The following is a 17,856-nucleotide window of genomic DNA, read 5'->3' as shown; positions in this document are numbered from 1 at the left end:
ACCAGGAAAACTTAGGCACCCTCAAAAGCACTTGTACCCCTTGGATTCTTAACCAGCAGGAGAGATCACTCCTGTGTGTCACCGTGCCAGTCAGAGGGGCCCCCCACAGCTGCAGATCTGAAAAGGCCTTTGGGGTGTGGGGGAGGGCGGGGCATGGGGGCGGGAGGGCGGGGCCTTGCTCCAAGGCTGGCCAGTAGGCGGGCCCAGTCAGTTTCATTTCCTGCCACTGCTGCCAGTCCGGGGAACCAAACGGGGAGGGTCAGCTCCACTCACTGCTGTCCGGCCTGCGTGGGTAAGTTAGACACCCCTGAAGAAATAGGGCAGGGCAGAAACCCCATGGGCACCCTCCCCACCACACACCCCCCCGATCTAGGTGGGCATTAGGGGATGGGGGAGGCAAGCCCTTGGGAAGACATTCCCTTAACACGGGAGAGTGCTTGTCCCATTATGAAAGTTACCACACCCTGTCCCACTTCCTGTGGTGGGTCTAGGAGCTTGGGGACAGTTCCCCACTGTAGGGAAGGCTTCGAGCTATGCTACTAACCCCCTTCTCCTCACCCCTGCCCCTGCTTTCATTCATCCCACTGGCATTCACGTGCGCTCCCTCTTAACTCATGCCCTAGGCTTATCATGGACTTGCAGGCCTCCCCCTCTGGCTCGGTGCAGACCCTCATCTTCTTAGACCTGGAAGCTACTGGTCTACCCTTCTCTCAGCCCAAGATCACAGAGCTCTGCCTGCTGGCTGTCCACAGATGGGCCCTGGAAAGTGCCTCTACTTGCAGGGGTCAGCCACCACCAGTTCCTCGCATAGTGGACAAGCTCTCGCTGTGTGTGGCTCCGGGAAAGGCCTGTAACCCAACTGCCAGTGAGATCACCGGCCTCACTACAGCTGATCTCACAGCACACGGACGACAACGGTTCGATGACAACCTGGTTGGTTTGCTCCTAGCTTTCCTGCGGCGCCAGCCACAGCCCTGGTGCCTTATAGCTCACAATGGTGATCGCTACGACTTTCCTCTCCTCCACACAGAGCTGGCTATGCTGGGTCTGGCTGGTGCTCTGAATGACGCCTTCTGTGTAGATAGCATGACTGCCATGAAAGCCTTGGAACAAGCTAGCAATCCATCAGAGCGTGGCCCGAGAAAGAGCTACAGCCTGGGTAGTATCTACACCCGTCTGTACGGACAGGCCCCGACAGACTCACATACAGCAGAAGGTGATGTGCTAACCCTGCTTAGTATCTGCCAGTGGAAGCCCCAGGCCCTACTGCAGTGGGTGGATACCCACGCGAGACCCTTTAGTACCATCAAGCCCATGTATGAGGTGCCAGCCTTTACTAGATCCCCCCTGAGCCAGTCTGCTAAACCAGCCACTGTGCCATTGGCTACAACTGGAAACACCAGCCCAATCAGGGGAAAGAGATCCAAGGTTCTTCCACCAATCAGGGTCTCTGGAGATGTAATTGAAGAGGGACTGCTGGTCCCCCTGGGCCTGCTGGCCTTCCTGACTGTGGTAGTAGCTACATTGTATGGGCTCTCCCGAGCCTCATCCCAGCAATAGGCTAAGAAGAAAAAAGTCGAATAAAAGACTCTCAAAACAGCACCCAATAGTCTACTTGCCTTTCCTAATTAGTCTAGACCTTTACCCCCCTCCCCCATCCTAATCACACTCAGGGTCTTGGGGTTTTGTTTTATTCTTTGCCAGGCCTAGGGTTTGAACCCAGGGCCTGGGCACTCTCCCTAAGCTTCTTGTGCTCAAGGCCACAATGCCACATCTGGCCTTTTCTGTTTATGTGGTACTGAGGAATCGACCCTGGGCCTTCATGCAGAACTAGGCAAGCACTCTACTACCAAGGGCCTTGGGTTTTTCAGAGTATTTATTATCTCTCCTTGCACTGCAAGCAGAAGAGCAAATCGCTAAGCCTAATACAAGTAGAAAAGCCAAGAAATCCAAACAATACACATAAGCAATTTAGCTCAGATCCCAGCTCATCAGCCAGAGCTCTGAAGAAAGGGGCCAGACATTCCAAATGATTGCATTTATTATAAACAAGGATGAAAGAATCTACATCATCAGGAAACATATGAACAACACAAAGCTAAGACAGCTGGTGAGACTTTTTTCTTTTGGCCAGTCCTGGGGCTTGAACTCAGGGCCTGAGCACTGACTGTCCTTGGGCTTTCTCAAGGCTAGAGCCACAGCACCACTTCTGGCTTTTTCTATGTATGTGGTACCAAGGAATCGAACCCGGGTCTTCATGCATGCTAGGCAAGCACTTTAACCATTAGGCCAAACTCCCGGCCCCGAGACATTTTGTTTTGTTTTGTTTTGTTTTTGCCAGTCCTGGGCTTGAGCTCAGGGCCTGAGCACTGTCCTTGGACTTTCTCAAGGCTAGAGCTCTACCACTTGAGCCTCGGCACCACTTCTGGCTTTTTTCCATGTATGTGGTACCGAGGAATCGAACCCGGGTCTTCATGCATGCTAGGCAAGCACTTTAACCACTAGGCCAAACTCCCAGCCCTTTTTTGGTTTTTTAAAGGACAGTAATTACCGAGGTATTCATGGTGCTTGGGTCAGAGCTGACACCCATGCTCTCTCTACCCCCGCCTGTAATCCAGGAAATCCTGGCATCCAGTTGCCCTGTCACCAGGACAAATTGTAGGTTGCAAGACACGAATTAGATTTTTTTTTTTTAAATGCCAGTCTTGAATTCTGTCTGGGTTCAGGTGCTGTCTCTGGGCTTTCGTGCTCATGGCTGGCACTCTACCACTTGATCTACAACTCCACTTCTAGCTTTTTGGTGATTCATTGGCAATAGAGTCTCCTGGCCTTTCCTGCCCAGGTTGGCTTCCAGCTGTGATCCTCAGATCTCAGCCTCCTGCAGAGCCAGGATAATTCTCAGAGAATTGGACATTTTGTGAAACTGGTAAACCGGGGTATATAAGGAATAGAAGTCAGGCCATCAACTTCTCTCCAGTCTCCAAGGGTTTCAACTTCCCATGAACGATCACACACTCCACCACTTTGAGCTACAGCACCACTTCCAGTTTTCTGGCAATTCATTGGAGATAGAATCTCACAGACTTGCATGCCCAGGCTGGCTTTGAACCACAATTCTTAGATCTCAGTTACCTGAGTAGCTAGGATGATAGGCGTGAGCCACCCGTGCCCCGCTAACGATCACACATTTTATTTATTTATTATTTTTTTTTTTTTGCCAGTCCTGGACTTGAGCTCAGGGCCTGAGCACTGTCCTTGGACTTTCTCAAGGCTAGAGCTCTACCACTTGAGCCTCAGCACCATTTCCGGCCTTTTTCTACATAGGTGGTACCGAGGAATCGAACCCTGGTCTTTGTGCGTGCTAAGCAAGCACTCTACCACTAGGCCAAACTCCTGGCCCCCGATCACACATTTTAAAAAACAGAAAATAGGCAAAAAGGTATGGCTAAACATCAAAACAAAAGACAAAAATAAAACAAAACACTACAGGGTGGAAACCTGAGCGTGTTGGTAGAGCTCTTCTCTCCGCTTACCTGTAGCACAGGCCAAGCCAGAAAACTTCCATGTGGCTAGCCAGGGCTATGAGTGAGTATGGCTCTCCACACAGACCCAGAGACGACATAGGGACAATCCAGAGGGACAGTCCCCTGTGATAAATGGACCTCTGCCAGACGCATTTTAATATCAGGAGCTAGCTGACCCCTTATCAACCATGAGCAAGGCTCTTGGATAGAAGGGAACATCTGCCCATTTATCCCTACTTGCCTATCTCATGGCTCAGACTTGACAAAAACAGCACCCCAAAACCTGGGGATTAAAAACATGGAACCTCCAGTAGCAATTGGTCACTCATCAAACCAGGATTATGTGCAAAAGTATCACAAAAACAAAAAGAAAAACTGTGCTATCCTGGTGAGTTTGAAAATAACCTTCCAATAACCACCCCCACCCCCATCTTTGAATGTGCTTTGTGATTAAAAGAAAGCAATTCATTTCAAGTGGAGAAGAAGAAAAAAAGTTTGGTCCCGCCCTCCTCAGGCAAGGATTGGTCCACGCCCAGTCAGCATCAGGAGAAGCCACCAATCTGGATAGGGCTCACATCACACATGGGCCAATAAGGAACCAGCATGCCACTCATTCACACATACACATGCGTATGATGTGAACTGAGTGGCAGCCAGAAACAGGAGGGGTGTGTTCAAGGGGCTGCTTTCGGGGAGTCCATGTAGGCTGGGTTGTAAGGAGGCTGGCTGGTAGGGTAGGGTACAGCTGCACCTCCTGAAAGCAGAGAGAACACTGATTGGTGGAGGGCAAGGTGGGCGGGTTAGCAGAAGAGAGCAGAGGCTTTTCCCTGACGGGCAGAACAGGCCTTACATGGGCAAGAGGCAGGAAGGGGTGCAGGCAGGGGTGAGGGGACATCACAGAACCACAGACATACTCACCAGCCAAGGTCTCGTGGTAGGCTGGTGGGCCCATAGGCTGAGCTGGGTAAGGGGGTGGATACTGTGTTGGGTAGGGTGCAGTTGGCATTCCAGGCTGGGGTGGCATTGGATGGTAGCCTTGGTACGTGGGTCCTGGATAGCTGGGAGGCACATTTGGGGGTGGAGGGTATGGAGCGTGTACCACTGTGGTTGCTGTGGTGGTCACGACAGCTGTGGAGAAAGAATTCCAGTCAAGACCCTCTAGTAGACTGGTTCTAGTGGCTCACACCTGGAATCCCAGCTAGTCAGAAGGCTGAGAGCTGCAGAGTGAGGCTTAAAGTCAGGCCAGGTAGGGCAGAAAAGTCCATGAGATTCACCTCCAAGGAACCAAAAAACACTTTTTTTTCCTTGCCAGTCCTGGGGCTTGAACTCAGGACCTGGGCACTGACCTTGGGCTTTTTCCTCAAGGCTAATACTCTGCCACTTGAGCCACAGCACCACTTCCAGCTTTTTCGATGTATGTGGTACCAAGGAATCGAACCTGGGTCTTCATGCATGCTAGGCAAGCACTCTACCACTAGGCTAAACTCCCAGTCCCTGAAAGAAACTCTTATGGCCAATGAAAACTGGAAGTGGCACTATGGCTCAGGAGGTAGAGTATTAATCTTGAGCAAAAGGATCACAGAGACGGTGCCCAGGCCCAGAGTTCAAGCCTCAAGACCCCCTCCCCTCCCCCCCAACACAGCTGAAGCCAACAGGGGTGGATATGAGTCTCTAAGACTCATAGCCAAGGAACCACTGAAAAGCCAGAAATGGAGCTGTGGTTCAAGTGAAAAAGGACCAGCTTGGAGAACCAAAACCAAAACAAGACATTGAGGAACACAGCCTCCGGGTCCTGAGTTCAAATCCCAATATTGGTACAAAGAGAGAAAAGTTCTCCATTTTTCCAGCTTATTCAAAGCCAGGCCCTTCTCAACTCCCCTGACCCATTGTGTGTGTGTGTGTGTGTGTGTGTGTGTGTGTGTGTGTGTGTGTGTGTGTGTGTGTGTGTGTGTGTGTCAGAGGCTACCTTGCACACTACAGAGGTATGAAGTAGAATGGGGAGAGGAGAGGGCATACTTACGGCGTGGTCGGCGACACATCTTGTACAAGCAGCAGCACGAGCAGGTAAAGCAGACAATAATGGTGACAACGGACAGTACCAAGATGGTGAGGCCAATGGCGATTGTGGCTCCAAACCTGCCAATCAAGACTCAGTTATGACCATCTGGGGCCTTCCTCAATACACACACACACAACCACTTCCTAGACAGCTAAGACTGTGTCCTGCCAGGCGCTGGTGGCTCAGGTCTGTCATTCTAGCTACTCAGGAGGGACAGAATCCCAGGAGGGAGTAAAACCAGGAGAGTAAGAAAGGGCCTCCACCCAGGGCAAGCTGGGGCAGGCCCAAGGCCCAATGCCAACTACTCACATATATCCCTATGCCTTTCCTCATTACTGCCTGGCATGGCTGCCCGCCCAGCCCAGGTGAGAAGCCAAGACACATAAGAGGATTCCGAGGGGCTGAACTTTCTGGAAGAAATCTCTTTCCTCCATCCAGGGAATAGAAGATCTTTGGGCTGGAAGTTCACCTCAAAGTGATTTCCAAAGACAGACCCACCCAGCCACGTTCCCTCAGATCTAATAAAAAGGAAAACATTTTTTTGCTAGGCACCAGTGGCTTAAGCCTAAAATCCTGAGTAGGGAGGAGGCTGAGATCTGAGGATTAAGATTCCAAGGCAACCCCAGAAAGAAAAAGTCTTAGAAACTCTTATTCCCAATTAACTGTGGGGGGGAGGAGAGGGAGAGCTGGAAGTGTCCTATGAGCTCCACTGGGAGAGAAAAAACAAAAGCAAAACCGAGAGCCAGGCTCAAGTAGCTCAAGAGGCTCTGAAGATCACAGTTCAAAGCCAGCCTAGGCAAGAAAGTCTGTGAGGCTCATTGCCCAGGAACCATCAAAAAAGTCAAAATTGGGAGTTATGGTTCAAGTGGTAGAGCACCAGCCCTGAGGGGGGGGGGAAAAATAAAAAAACTTAGGGACAAGGATAGCATACAAGGATAGCCCTAGTTCAAACCCTAGAACTAGCAACATCACCCCCCAAAAAAGCTGGGTACAAGTGGTTCGTGCTTGTCATTCTAGCTACTGAACATTCCCTAGTAGGAAACTCTATGAGACTCTTTATCTCCAATGAACCACCAGAAAAAGCAGAAGTGGTTCTGTGCCATAAAGTGGTAGAGTGCTAGCCTTGAGAAAAACAAAACGAAACAAAAAAACCTCAGGGATAGTGCCCAGGCCCTGAGTTCAAGCCCTAGGACTAGACAAAAAGAAAAAAGAAAAAGAAAAAAATCTAAGGGACAGAGCTCAGGCCTTGAGTTCAAGTCCAAATTTTGGTACTATCTCACTCCCCCCCCCAAAAAAATTTTTTTTAAAGACTAAAAGAGCCTTGTTAGCTACTGGTCAGGATATGAATCTGCCCTGCCTCCCCCCCCCAAAAAAAAAAACAGAAAAACAACCCAGGGCTTTCAGTTCTCAGCACCTCAACATGGCCCTCCACCCAAAAGAGACAGACTCCATGACCAAAAGCACACAACAAGCTCCCCAAACAGGACCCAACACCAGCCAGTGACTCAAGGCAAAAAAAAAAAAAAAGAAAGATTCCAAGACAGAACCATGACACTTAGGAATCACTCGCCTAAGAGGTAAGGAAGAAGGACTGCACACATTCTTAGTGAGTGGAGGAAGCTGGGCCAGGGCCAGCTCTGAAGCAAGCTCTCTCCAGCTTCTCTCCAGAAAATGCATCATCAATCCTCCAGTGCCACCCCCCCAACACCCCCGCCACTTCCCCTTGCTCACCCCATCTCAGCCTCCGCCTTTACCCAGGGTCCTCCAGCACCCCCAGACTTCCCCTTTTCCCATCAGAGGCCACAGTCACAATCTCCACCCCTTTCAGAGAAAAGGAAAGCTAATCTCTCCTTGGCCCCGCCTGCCTCTGACGTCAGAGACAGGAAAGACAAACACACACACCAGACTTGCAGCCTCTCTCTTAAAGACACAGCCTCAATTGGGCGTCAGGGGCTCACACCTGACACCCTGGCTACTCAGGAGGCTGAGATCGGAGGACCTTGGGCAAAAAAAAGAGACTCTTATCTCCACCTAACCACTCAAAAATGGGGGTGGGGAGAAGACACAGCAGCCAGTAACACTTGATTTCATCCTAGCTACTCAAGATCCGAAAATCACCATTGGAAGCACCAGGCTGGATGGGAAAATCCAGGAGACTCGGATCTCCTATGAAACCAGCAAAAAGCTGCAAGTGAAGCTGTGGATAGCTTTGAACAAAAATGCTCAGGGATAGCGCCCAAGCCCTAAGTTCCAGGACTGATACTGATACACACACACAGCCGATCCCTTCTTTTCTCCCACCAGACCCAATGTGGGCTCCACTGCCTCACCCTGTCAGATTATAACCTGGAATCAGTACTAATGAGCCTCATAATTATCTGCCAAAATATACATCTGCACTTCACTGTACCCTGATTATTAAAGTTGTCTACGTAGATAGAAGAGTTTCTAATAAAGCAATGTTTCCATCTTTTATTTGAAAATTTAGGCTGGGGGCTGGGAATGTGATTTAGTGGTTGAGTGCTGGCCTAGCACACATGGAGCCCTGGGTTCGATTCCCCAGTACCACATACACAGAAGAAGCCAGAAGTCATGCTGTGGCTTCAGTGGTGGAGCTCTAGCCTTGAGCAAAAAGCAGCTCAGAGACAGTGGTCAGGCTCTGCAATCATGGTGTTACCTTCAATGTCAGCCCCATTTTTTGGGGGGTGGGATTGATTATGGAGTTTGAACTCAGGTCCTGAGCTCTTTTACTCAAGACTAGTGCTCTACCATTTTGAGCCCCAGTACCACTTCCATTTTTTTGGAAAGATTTTACTAACACTGATTTTTACATCATAATTCAGATGTCATGTTTAATAAACAAGTATTCAAGAAGCGAGTCTCTATGTGCAGTCACTGGCATATAGGTTTTAGAACATAATTAAAATTAAGCTGAGGGTTTGTATGTCATGGATACATATCGATCTATATAACATTATGTCTATAGAGTATACATCCCAACATAGATTTTTATTTATTTGTTTTTATTTTTTATTGTCGGGGTTACAGTTACATTCGCCAGGTAGTAGGTACATTTCCTTCTCACACATTGATTCCCCTTCTCATGTTCTTGTCCCCATTTCTCCCCCCTCTCACTTCCAGTTTTTGAGTGGTTCATTAGAAAGAAGAGTCTCACAGGGACTTTTCTGTCCAGGCTGGCTTTGAACCATGATCCTCGGATCTCAGCCTCCTGACTAGCTGGGATGACAGGCGTGAGCCCCACACACCATAACCGCAGTCCCCACATTGACTACTTCAATATGGCCCCTGGCCTTTCAGCCCTCAGTCCCATCCACGGTCACCTCCCTCCTTCTCCCCACTACAGCCCATGGAAGATGATACAGCCCCCACATGGACGATCAAAGGGCCCAGGGGGCAGACATGATGACAGTCTCCCTGAGACCCCATCTCAACCACCGGAAACCATCCGAGTCCCTATGGGTGTCACTAGTGCCTCTCCCCATCATTTATGCCAGCAAGGTAGACATCCCTACGTACAGACTTCAACTTACCCTGGCATGGGGTCATCATAGCTATCATAGCTGGATCCAAACCTCAGTGCCATGCCCAGCTGTTCCAATGGTGGTGTGGAGTTCAATTCACTGCCAAGAGGAAAGAAAATTTCACCTATGAAGGTCTGGGAATGTGGCTTAGTGGTAGAGTGCTTGCCTAGCATGCATGAAGCCCTGGGTTCGATTCTTCAGTACCATATACATGGAAAAAGCTGGAAGTGGTGCTGTGGCTCAAGTGGTAGAGTGCTAACCTTGAGCAAAACTGAGCTTAGGGATGAGCATCCAGGCCCTGAGTTCAAGCCCCAAGACCAACCAAACAACAACAACAAACAGGGGCTGAGATACTAAGGATCAAAAAGAGTGTGAGATTTAATCTGTAAAATAAAGTGAAAAACTGGGCTGGAGGAGTGGCTTACAGGGTACAGCACCAGCTGAGTGAGCAAGCGTGAGGCTTTGTGTTTAAGTCCTGATTCTGGGGAAGGTAGGAAGAGAGAGAAGAGAATGACAGAAGAAGGGAAGAAAGGAAGGAGGGAAAGAGGAATAGAGGGGAGAAGGATGGAGGGAGGGAGAGAGGGAGGCAGGCAGGCAAGATAATTGACATGGTAGAGTAAGTGTTCAGAGAACACAAAGTCCTATGTTCAAACCCCAGTATTATCCAAAAATTAAATTAAAAAAAAAATCAATGGGAAGACTCTGGATAGCAATAGAGAATTTAAGGATGGGGTACACAGATCATGGAAATAAACTTGGCACCTGAGTTGGTACTTTTTTGGAGGGGAGGGGGAAACTATCAGCCAATTTAAGAGGAATTATATAAAAGCCCCCCCCCCCAAAAAAAAAGCATTTCTGGAAATTTCAGGCGGTAACCAAGATGTCAAGAGACACAGCATCCAAATATTTTCAGGCCATGTGCGGGTGGCTCACACCTGTCATTCTAGATACTCAGGAGGCTGAGATTTGAGAATCGTGGTTCACAAAAGTCTGTGAAAGATTCTTACCTCCAAATGAATCGCCAGAAAATGGGAAGTGGTGCTGTGGTTCAATGTGGTAGAGCACTAGATTTGAGCACCAAGAGGCTCAAGGAACGGTGCCCAGGCTCTGAGTTCAAGCCACAGGATTGGCAAGAAAAAAAATGACAAAAACACCCACCTGGCTTTTGCTTCACCACACATCTCCTCGTTTCCCACGAACTTCTTCAACACATCAGAACAGCAATATTGATGAGCACAGGAGCCACAGCAGAAATCGGGACAAGACTCTATCATCTGGTTGTCACCACCAAAATTCAGGCACATCTCACCATAGGCTGAAAGAAGACAAGCATACAGGACCATGCTTTAAAATCATACCCAAGGGCTAGGAGTGTGGCCTAGTGGTAGAGTGCTTGCCTAGCATGCATGAAGCCCAGGGTTTGATTCCTCGATCTCATATATATAGAAAAAGCCAGAAGTGGCCCTGTGGCTCAAGTGGTAGAGTGCTAGCCTTGAGCACAGAAAAGCTCAGCGTCAGTGCCCAGGTCCTGAGTTTAAGCCCCACAACCAAACAACAACAAAAAGCATACTCAGAAACTCCCCTCTCCCTCCAAAACTATAACTGGGTACCAAATACACAGAAGCTTGGAATGTTCTGTCTATCTAGCCCCACTGGTCCCCATTCTTACCATCACCAACCTGAATGCAACTCCACTCATCTAGGGCTTTTTGTTTTGTTTTGTTTGTGGTGCCAGTCCTGGAGATTCAACTCAAGGCCTTGTGTTGTTCTCACTTGGCCGGGGCTTGAACCCCGGACCTGAACACTCTATCCCTTGAGCCATACCTCTACTTCTGACTTTTTTTTTTTGCCAGTCCTGGGCCTTGAACTCAGGGCCTGGGCACTGTTCTTGGACTTTCTCAAGGTATGTGCTCTATCACTTGAGCCATAGCACCATTTCCAGTTTTTTTCTGTGTATGTGGTACAGAAGAAACAAGCCAGTGTTAGGCGAGTGCTCTACCACTAGGCCATAATCATCTCCTGGACTTCCCTACCTGGGGTTGGCTTTGAACTGTAATCCTCAGCTCTCAGCCTCTGGAGGGACTAAGATGACAGGTATAAGATACAAATAAGCAACCAGTTCACCCTTGAAGTTGATATTTCAAGCTGTTTCCTCCGGAAAGAACCAAACTTAGCTTCCACACAGTTGAACTCTAACACAGCTGAGAAGCCAGGCACTCTGCACATTGGTCCAGGGTTTTGTCCCCAATTTTTTCTCCTATCCCTCAGCCTTCAACCGTCTCACCTGCTCAGTCTCAGCCAAGGGGCTTTTTCTTGGCTGATTTCCTCTACCCCTGGTTGCCCAAGAGTTACAGAGAGCATTTGTTCAGGGCTGGGTGTGGAGCAGGAAGTGTTTACCATGAAATGTGTGTTTCTCTCAGCGGTACTGACACCCTAGAGCTAGTCCCAAAAATGTGAAAGCAAACACACAGGCTTTTAGACTGCCTCTAGGTGTTGTTATTGTTTTGTGCTAGTTCCTGGGCTTGCAGTCTGGGCCTGAATGTTGTCCCCCGAGCTTTTTCCACTCGAGCCTAGTGTGCTACCACTTGAGTACATCTTTCCATTTTCTGGCTTTTTGGTGGTTCACTGGAGATTACGAATCTCACAGCTTCCCTGTCTAGGCTGGTTTTGAACCATGATCCTCAGATCTCAGCCTCCTGAGTAGCTAGGATAACAGGAGCCAAGCTGCACTTGAAGTTTGCAAAATTTCCGGGCAATACCTTGTCCAGAAAGGCCCACGTGTCCCAGGAGAACTCTCTAGAACCATCTAGAATCATCTCTGAGATGTCCGCTTGGAAAGCAGACAGCACTGCCTAAGGCCCCTGGGGCAGGGTAAGGAAGCCCAACCTCTTGCAAACAGGGCCATTTCAAAAGATCCAGACCCACTGAGTGGCTTTCATGACAGAAAATCACTGGGGGACCAAAAGGATGGAAGCTCTGTCTAGGTAAAATCACGGTGCAGGGGATCTGCCCTTCAGAGTCCCAGCTCAGCCAGCTTGGCACAGTTCCTCTCATGGCTCAGTTGAAGGGGTTCAAAGCAAACACCTCCACCTGGGCTTTGATCCCCAGGCCAGGCCAAGGACACAAATTCTGCCAGTCCACCGTGACTCCCCAATACAAGAGGCTCAGTACAGTACCCTCTCACAAGGTCACCCCAGGGCTAATTCTGGGGCGGGGGAGGACAGAAAGGGGGGGTTAAGTCCCCCTTCCATTTTCTCATGCCAGATTCTACAGCCCCCAAGAAACACAAACACTGGGCCCCTCCAGGAAGTGACTCATTCAAAAGCGGGGGCAAAGGGGATTCTTCCAATGTCTACCCCTAAAAGCCGCCCCCCTCCCCGCATTTGCCCTCCCTCATCAGTGAGTTATCCATCTACAAACACACACACACACACACACAGACGTGTCCACTTCCAGCCACACAGAGGCAGCCAGCCAGGAAGTGGCAACCGAAGAGGAAGGAAAACCCCGGAGGAAGGGAGAGGGAGGTCTCAGGCCTCTAAGCTGCCCTAAGCCAGTGATTTCGAGTCCCACCTCTGGGGGGTGGGGGTGGGGGGGAGACACTGGAGAGAGAGGGAAGGAGAGAGAGGTCTCAGGGAGGTGTAGAAAGGAAGTTAGTTGTGGGGTTCACTGGGGGGGGGGCGGCTGTACTGTTAGAAGGGAGCTGGGGGTCTCTAGCTCCTTCTAAGCGAACCCCCGCCCCAAGCCTAGATCAGGACACACCACACCCACAGCCCCCCTCCCACCCTGTTCCCCCCCTCCCACCCTGTTCCCCCTCCAACCCCCTCCCCCGCCCAGGCTCACCACCCAGGGGCAGCAGCAGCAGCCACAGCAACAGGGTCCCGGGCACAGGGGTGGGCACGGCCATGGCTGGACAGATGGACAGGGACAGGACAGACGGACGGACGGAAAGCTCTAGGGCCAGGAGGAGCTTGCAGCCTTAGAGACCCGAGCGGTTGGATGCTGGCATGGCCTCCTCGCCCCGCCCCCAGGTTTGTTCCCGGAACCCCTGCCTGGGAGGGAGGGAGAGGCCTGGGGGAAGGAGGGGTGGAGGAGAAGAGGCCGTCCCTCCCTGTCTCAGGCCTCACCCCACCCACCACCGAACTAGAGATCGGATTCTCAGGGACGCTAGGAACTCCCTCATCTCTCTCTAGTTAATGTCTGCAGGTTGAGTTTTCTTTCATTGTTGGTGGTGGTGATCCTGGGACTTGAACTCAGGGCCTAGGTGCTGTCCCTGAACTCTTGTTGATCAAGGCTAGTATTCTTTGAGACACAGCTCTGGTGCATCACTGGAGATAAGAGTCTCATGGACTTTCCTGCCCAGGCTGGCTTTGAACTACGATCCTCAGATCTCAGCCTCTGAGTAGCTAGGATGATAGGCGTGAGCCACCAGTGCCTAGCTCATTGGATTCTTTCTGGGGGAGACATCGACTCTCTCCCCCCCACCCTAGCCCCCTTCCCCCCACACCTACTGTATACAACCAGAATCCAAGCCCACCCTTGCCTTTTCCCTCCGTCACCAGGGTGCTGGCATCCAGGTGAGAAACCAGGACAAGTGCCCAGTCCAAATTTCAGCACTCAGCAGGCAGGAACTTGATGGATCTTTGTGCCAGTCCTGGGGCTTGAACTCACCACCTGAGTAGTGTCCTTGAACATTTTCTGCTCAAGGTTGGTGCTCTACCACTCAAACCGCATCTCCACTTCTGACTCTTTTTTTTTTTTTGGTGATTTATTGGAGATAAGAGTCTCATGTTCAAATTGCCATCAGGAAACCAGAAGGGGCACTGTGGTGGTAAAACAGCCTTGAGCCGAAGAGTTTAGGGACAGTGCCCAGGCCCTGAGTTCAAGCCCCAGGACTGACCAAAAAAGTCTCATGGACTTTTCTGCCCTGGGCTGGTTTCAAACCTCAAGCCTTCAATCTCAGCCTTCTGAGGAGTTAGGATGAAGGCTAGCATGAGCTACAAGCCCTCAGCTGCCTTTTTTGTTGTTGTTTTTCTGGAAGACTTCCAGGGCTCCAGCTCTGAGGTCAGCCTCCCCTCCCCCACCCCCTCCCCCATTCCCTAAGCTAGCACCTCATCTCATCTCTCTGATAATCTAGAAACCACTACCATCCCAAACCCAGTCTAGGCCAGGCCAAGCCAGATATGTGTACCCTAACCAAGAGTCCTGGGCTACTGTAAGGAAGACTGCTGGGTCTTGGGGTGCTACCTCCTGATGCAGAGAAGATAAGCTGCCCCTACCCCAGGGGGTGGGGCACGATTTCCAGCCAGGAAATGGAGGTGTGGCATTCTTTAATGTCCTAGATTTCCCATCAGCCCTTGTCCACTGCACCTAACAAAACCAGTGTATGGGTCTCAAGACCCAAAACATAAGTGAGAGCTAATGTGGGGGGGGGAGCCAGTGTCTGCTCCCCTAGTATCCTATGTCCCCATATTTCTTATCTGGGAGCAAGGCAGAAGGGTTTGCTGTAGACATAGAAAGCGAAGGGCTCAAGACAACCCTGGTTCAGGCCTGTCATCCTAGCAACTCAGGGGGCTGAGATCTGAGGATCATGGTTCAAAGCCAGCCCAAGCAAGAAAATCCAGGAGACTCTTATCTCCAATGAACCACCAAAGAGCAGGAAGTGACTATGGTTCAAAGTAGCACTAGCCTTGAGTGAAAAAGCTCACAGACAGTGCCCAGGCCCTGAGTTCAAACCCCGGGATCAGCTCACAAACACACATCAAAAAGCTGGAAATAGACGTGTGCCTCAATCGGTAGAGTGCCAGAAAAATAAAAATAAAAAACAAACAAAAAACTAGGCCACAGTTACAGGATGGAGGAACTGGGGACCAGGAGATAGCTTTAATTACCGGGTCTCTGTCTCCCCTGTTTCTACAATATTCTAGCACCTTCCTTCCTTGGGCCTGAGATTCGTTCTGATTCACCAAGGGAAGGTAGTCTGTCACCAAAGATCTGAGGGAGAGAAGGAAACCGAGCCTGAGGGGCAAGTTTTCCTACTCTCTCTCTCTCTCTCTCTCTCTCTCTCTCTCTCTCTCTCTCTCTCTGAAGCTCTAGTGTATTGTCTTTTACAACACTAACCCACGCCCTGGCTTCTTTGCAACCTCCCACTAGGTTAGAGAAATGTAAACTGGGAGGTGCTGATAGCTCAAGCCTGTAATCCCAGCTACTCAGGAGAAGAGCGGAGGATCTCAGATCAGAAAATCCATGAGACTCTCATCTCCAACCAATCAGCACCTCTCATCTCCAACCAATCAGCACCTCTCATCTCCAAACAATCAGCACCTCTCATCTCCAACCAATCAGCACAAAAGGTGGAAGTGAAGTGCTGAGACTCAAATGATAAGAGGGCCAGCTTTGAACAAAAGAAGCTCAGAGACAGTACTCACGCCCTGACTTCAAACCCTAGTACAAGCACATTATTTTATTTTATTATAAAAGGAAAACTAGAAGTCCAGTGTTAGTGCCCCCCCCACTGTCATCTTAGCTATTAAGGGGGCTGAGATCTAAAGATCCTAGATCAAGGAGAATCTGGGAAGAAAATTTCCTGCTACTTTTATCTCCAGTACATTTCTCAGGGCCTCCAACTCCTTAAAGGGGGGGAAAAAATGTTAGATATCAGAGAAACAAGCTGTAGCCACAGACAAAGAAGTTCTCAGAGAAAACATTGTAATTAAAACATCCCAACCCAAAAGGCTAGACTTGGGAAGGGACAGGAATTTCTCAGACAGTTTCAATAAGTGTTTAAACCTCAAAGCTGATGCTGTTATTTTCAGTCTACAGACAACCCCTCCCCCCACCTTTGTTATTTTTTTGCCAGTCATAGGGCTTGAACTCAGGGCCTGGACACTGTTCCTGAGCCTCTTTCTTTTGCTCAAGGCTAGCACTTGGGCCACAACACCACTTCTGGCTGTTAGTGTTCATGTGCTACTGAGGAATCGAACCCAGGGCTTCATGCATGCTAGGCAAGCACTCTACCACTAAGCCAACATTCCCAGCCCCCCAGAGGTTTGTTTGTTTTATTTTTTCCTCAAAGCTAACCGTCTACCATTTGAACCACAGCTCCACGTCTGATTTTTGGGAGTCTCATGGACTTTCCTGTCCAAGCTGGTTTTGAACCATGATCCTCAGCTCTCAGCCTCCTGAGTAGCTAGGATGACAGGTGTGTGTACACACACACACACACACACACACACACACACACACACACACAATCTGCATTCCCAACATTGGGGGTTAAGATTTCAAAGCAGGCAGTAGGAGGGGGACACAATTCAACACATTGTTAGCACTGCAGCCACTTTTGGAGACGACAACTTGGTGTGAATTATGTGAATTATCCCCTTCCTTCGTCATAATCATGGTTTTGGGGTGTCCCTGACGCATACCCCAAACCCCACAGAGACAAATCAGTCATTAACTCAGCCACACACGTCGTTCTGGTCACTAACATTCAGGCTTCCCTTCTTTTCTTTCTGGACCAGTCCTGGGACTTGAACTCAGGGCCTGAGCACTGTCCCTGAGTTTCTTTTGCTCAAAGCTCGCGCTCTACCACTTGAGTCACGACACTACTTTTGGCTTTTTCTGTGTATGTGGTACCGAGGAATCAAACCCGGGTCTCCATGCATGCTAGGCAAGCACTTTAACCACTAGGCCAAACTCCCGGCCCGCAAGCACTCTTCTTATTTTTCCATCTTCTAGTAAGAATCTCCTTCCACCTTTGACAGCTGGGTCCCAACATGCTGTGACTCAGTTTCTAAAACATCCCTTCACCCCAGACCAAAAGGGTAAGCCAAGGTGGGAGCTGAGCCAAGTTCCTAGACCTATGAAAAAGTTCCCAAAAACTGGCAGGAAGGACTCTTCACACAGGAAAGGCTCAGCTACAGAATACAACCTTCGGGGATTGTTTTGAAAACAGTATTTATTGCCAAGAATGCTAGACACAGTGCAGTATGTGGCTGAGAATGGCATTCGTAAGAACCGGCTCAGCTAAAACCTGGTGGCCACTGTGCATGCAAGGCAGGATGCCCCCCCCCCTCACAGAGGTCAATCCAAGGACAGAGTCCTGCGAGGATAGGCTGCTTCTGTGCATGCTCTGACCGCCACCCCACCTTTTCCCCTGGCCTCAGGATGCATCTCAGTCCAGTGATTCCTATCTCCCCCCATGTAGAGGAAAACAACAAAAAGGCTTCAGTGTTATCTAGATGTGTAGTTATTGACCAAAGGGACCCGTGAGAGTTAACAGGTATGTTTGGGTGACAAAAGCCACCAAATCTCTGAAAGACACAGGAGGCAAAAGGTTTGGATTCCCATGTCCTGAAGGCAGTGGTGTGACCACCTGACATGGTGTCTCTAGACACCTGCCTGGTGTGGTTTTGTTTTTTGTTATTTTGGTGCCAGTCTTGAACTCAGGACCTGGGCACTGTCCCTGAGTCTCTTTTGTTCAAGGCTGGCGCTCTATCACTTTGAACCACAGCTCCACTTCTGTTTTCTGGTAGTTCACTGGAGATAAGAATCTTGCAGCTTTTTTTTTTTTTTCTGTCCTGGTTGGCTTTGAACCACAATCCTCCTGATCGCCGCCCCCTAGGTAGCTAGGATACCAGGTATGAGTCACAAGTGACTGGCAATATAGAAGGTTTTATAGGATCACAAAGTTATTATTATTTTTTTTTTCCTGGAACCAATCATGTCT

At 49.6% G+C, this 17,856-nt stretch overlaps 2 protein-coding genes across 3 annotated transcripts; one reads left to right on the top strand and one right to left on the bottom strand.

Annotated features, from left to right (window-relative positions):
• The first annotated feature begins 231 nt into the window (after positions 1-231).
• On the top strand, positions 232-1,602 carry Trex1 (three prime repair exonuclease 1). The gene is made up of 2 exons (XM_090323167.1): positions 232-292; positions 624-1,602. The coding sequence occupies exon 2, from the start codon at positions 631-633 to the stop codon at positions 1,558-1,560; it is 930 nt and encodes a 309-aa protein (XP_090179293.1). The 5' UTR covers positions 232-292; positions 624-630; the 3' UTR covers positions 1,561-1,602.
• A 1,709-nt stretch (positions 1,603-3,311) lies between these two features.
• Positions 3,312-13,068, bottom strand: Shisa5 (shisa family member 5). Of its 2 annotated transcripts, XM_090323621.1 has the most exons (6): positions 12,969-13,068; positions 10,284-10,440; positions 9,135-9,224; positions 5,545-5,660; positions 4,443-4,652; positions 3,312-4,278 (listed from the first exon to the last, which is right to left on the bottom strand). In XM_090323621.1, exons 1-6 carry the CDS (start codon positions 13,030-13,032, stop codon positions 4,199-4,201), a joined length of 717 nt encoding a protein of 238 aa, XP_090179747.1. In that variant the 5' UTR covers positions 13,033-13,068; the 3' UTR covers positions 3,312-4,198. The 2 variants fall into 2 exon arrangements, with proteins under 2 accessions (XP_090179747.1, XP_090179748.1); XM_090323622.1 differs by lacking the exons at positions 9,135-9,224; positions 10,284-10,440; positions 12,969-13,068 and adding an exon at positions 7,315-7,600.
• Between the last annotated feature and the right edge of the window lie 4,788 nt (positions 13,069-17,856).

Source organism: Megascapheus bottae, chromosome 32 (genome assembly GCF_031878675.1).
Source record: "Megascapheus bottae isolate mThoBot1 chromosome 32, mThoBot2.hap1, whole genome shotgun sequence".
Lineage (NCBI taxonomy): Eukaryota > Metazoa > Chordata > Mammalia > Rodentia > Geomyidae > Megascapheus > Megascapheus bottae.
Note: the sequence above shows the minus strand (reverse complement) of the source record. Positions and strands in the feature narration are given on the sequence as shown.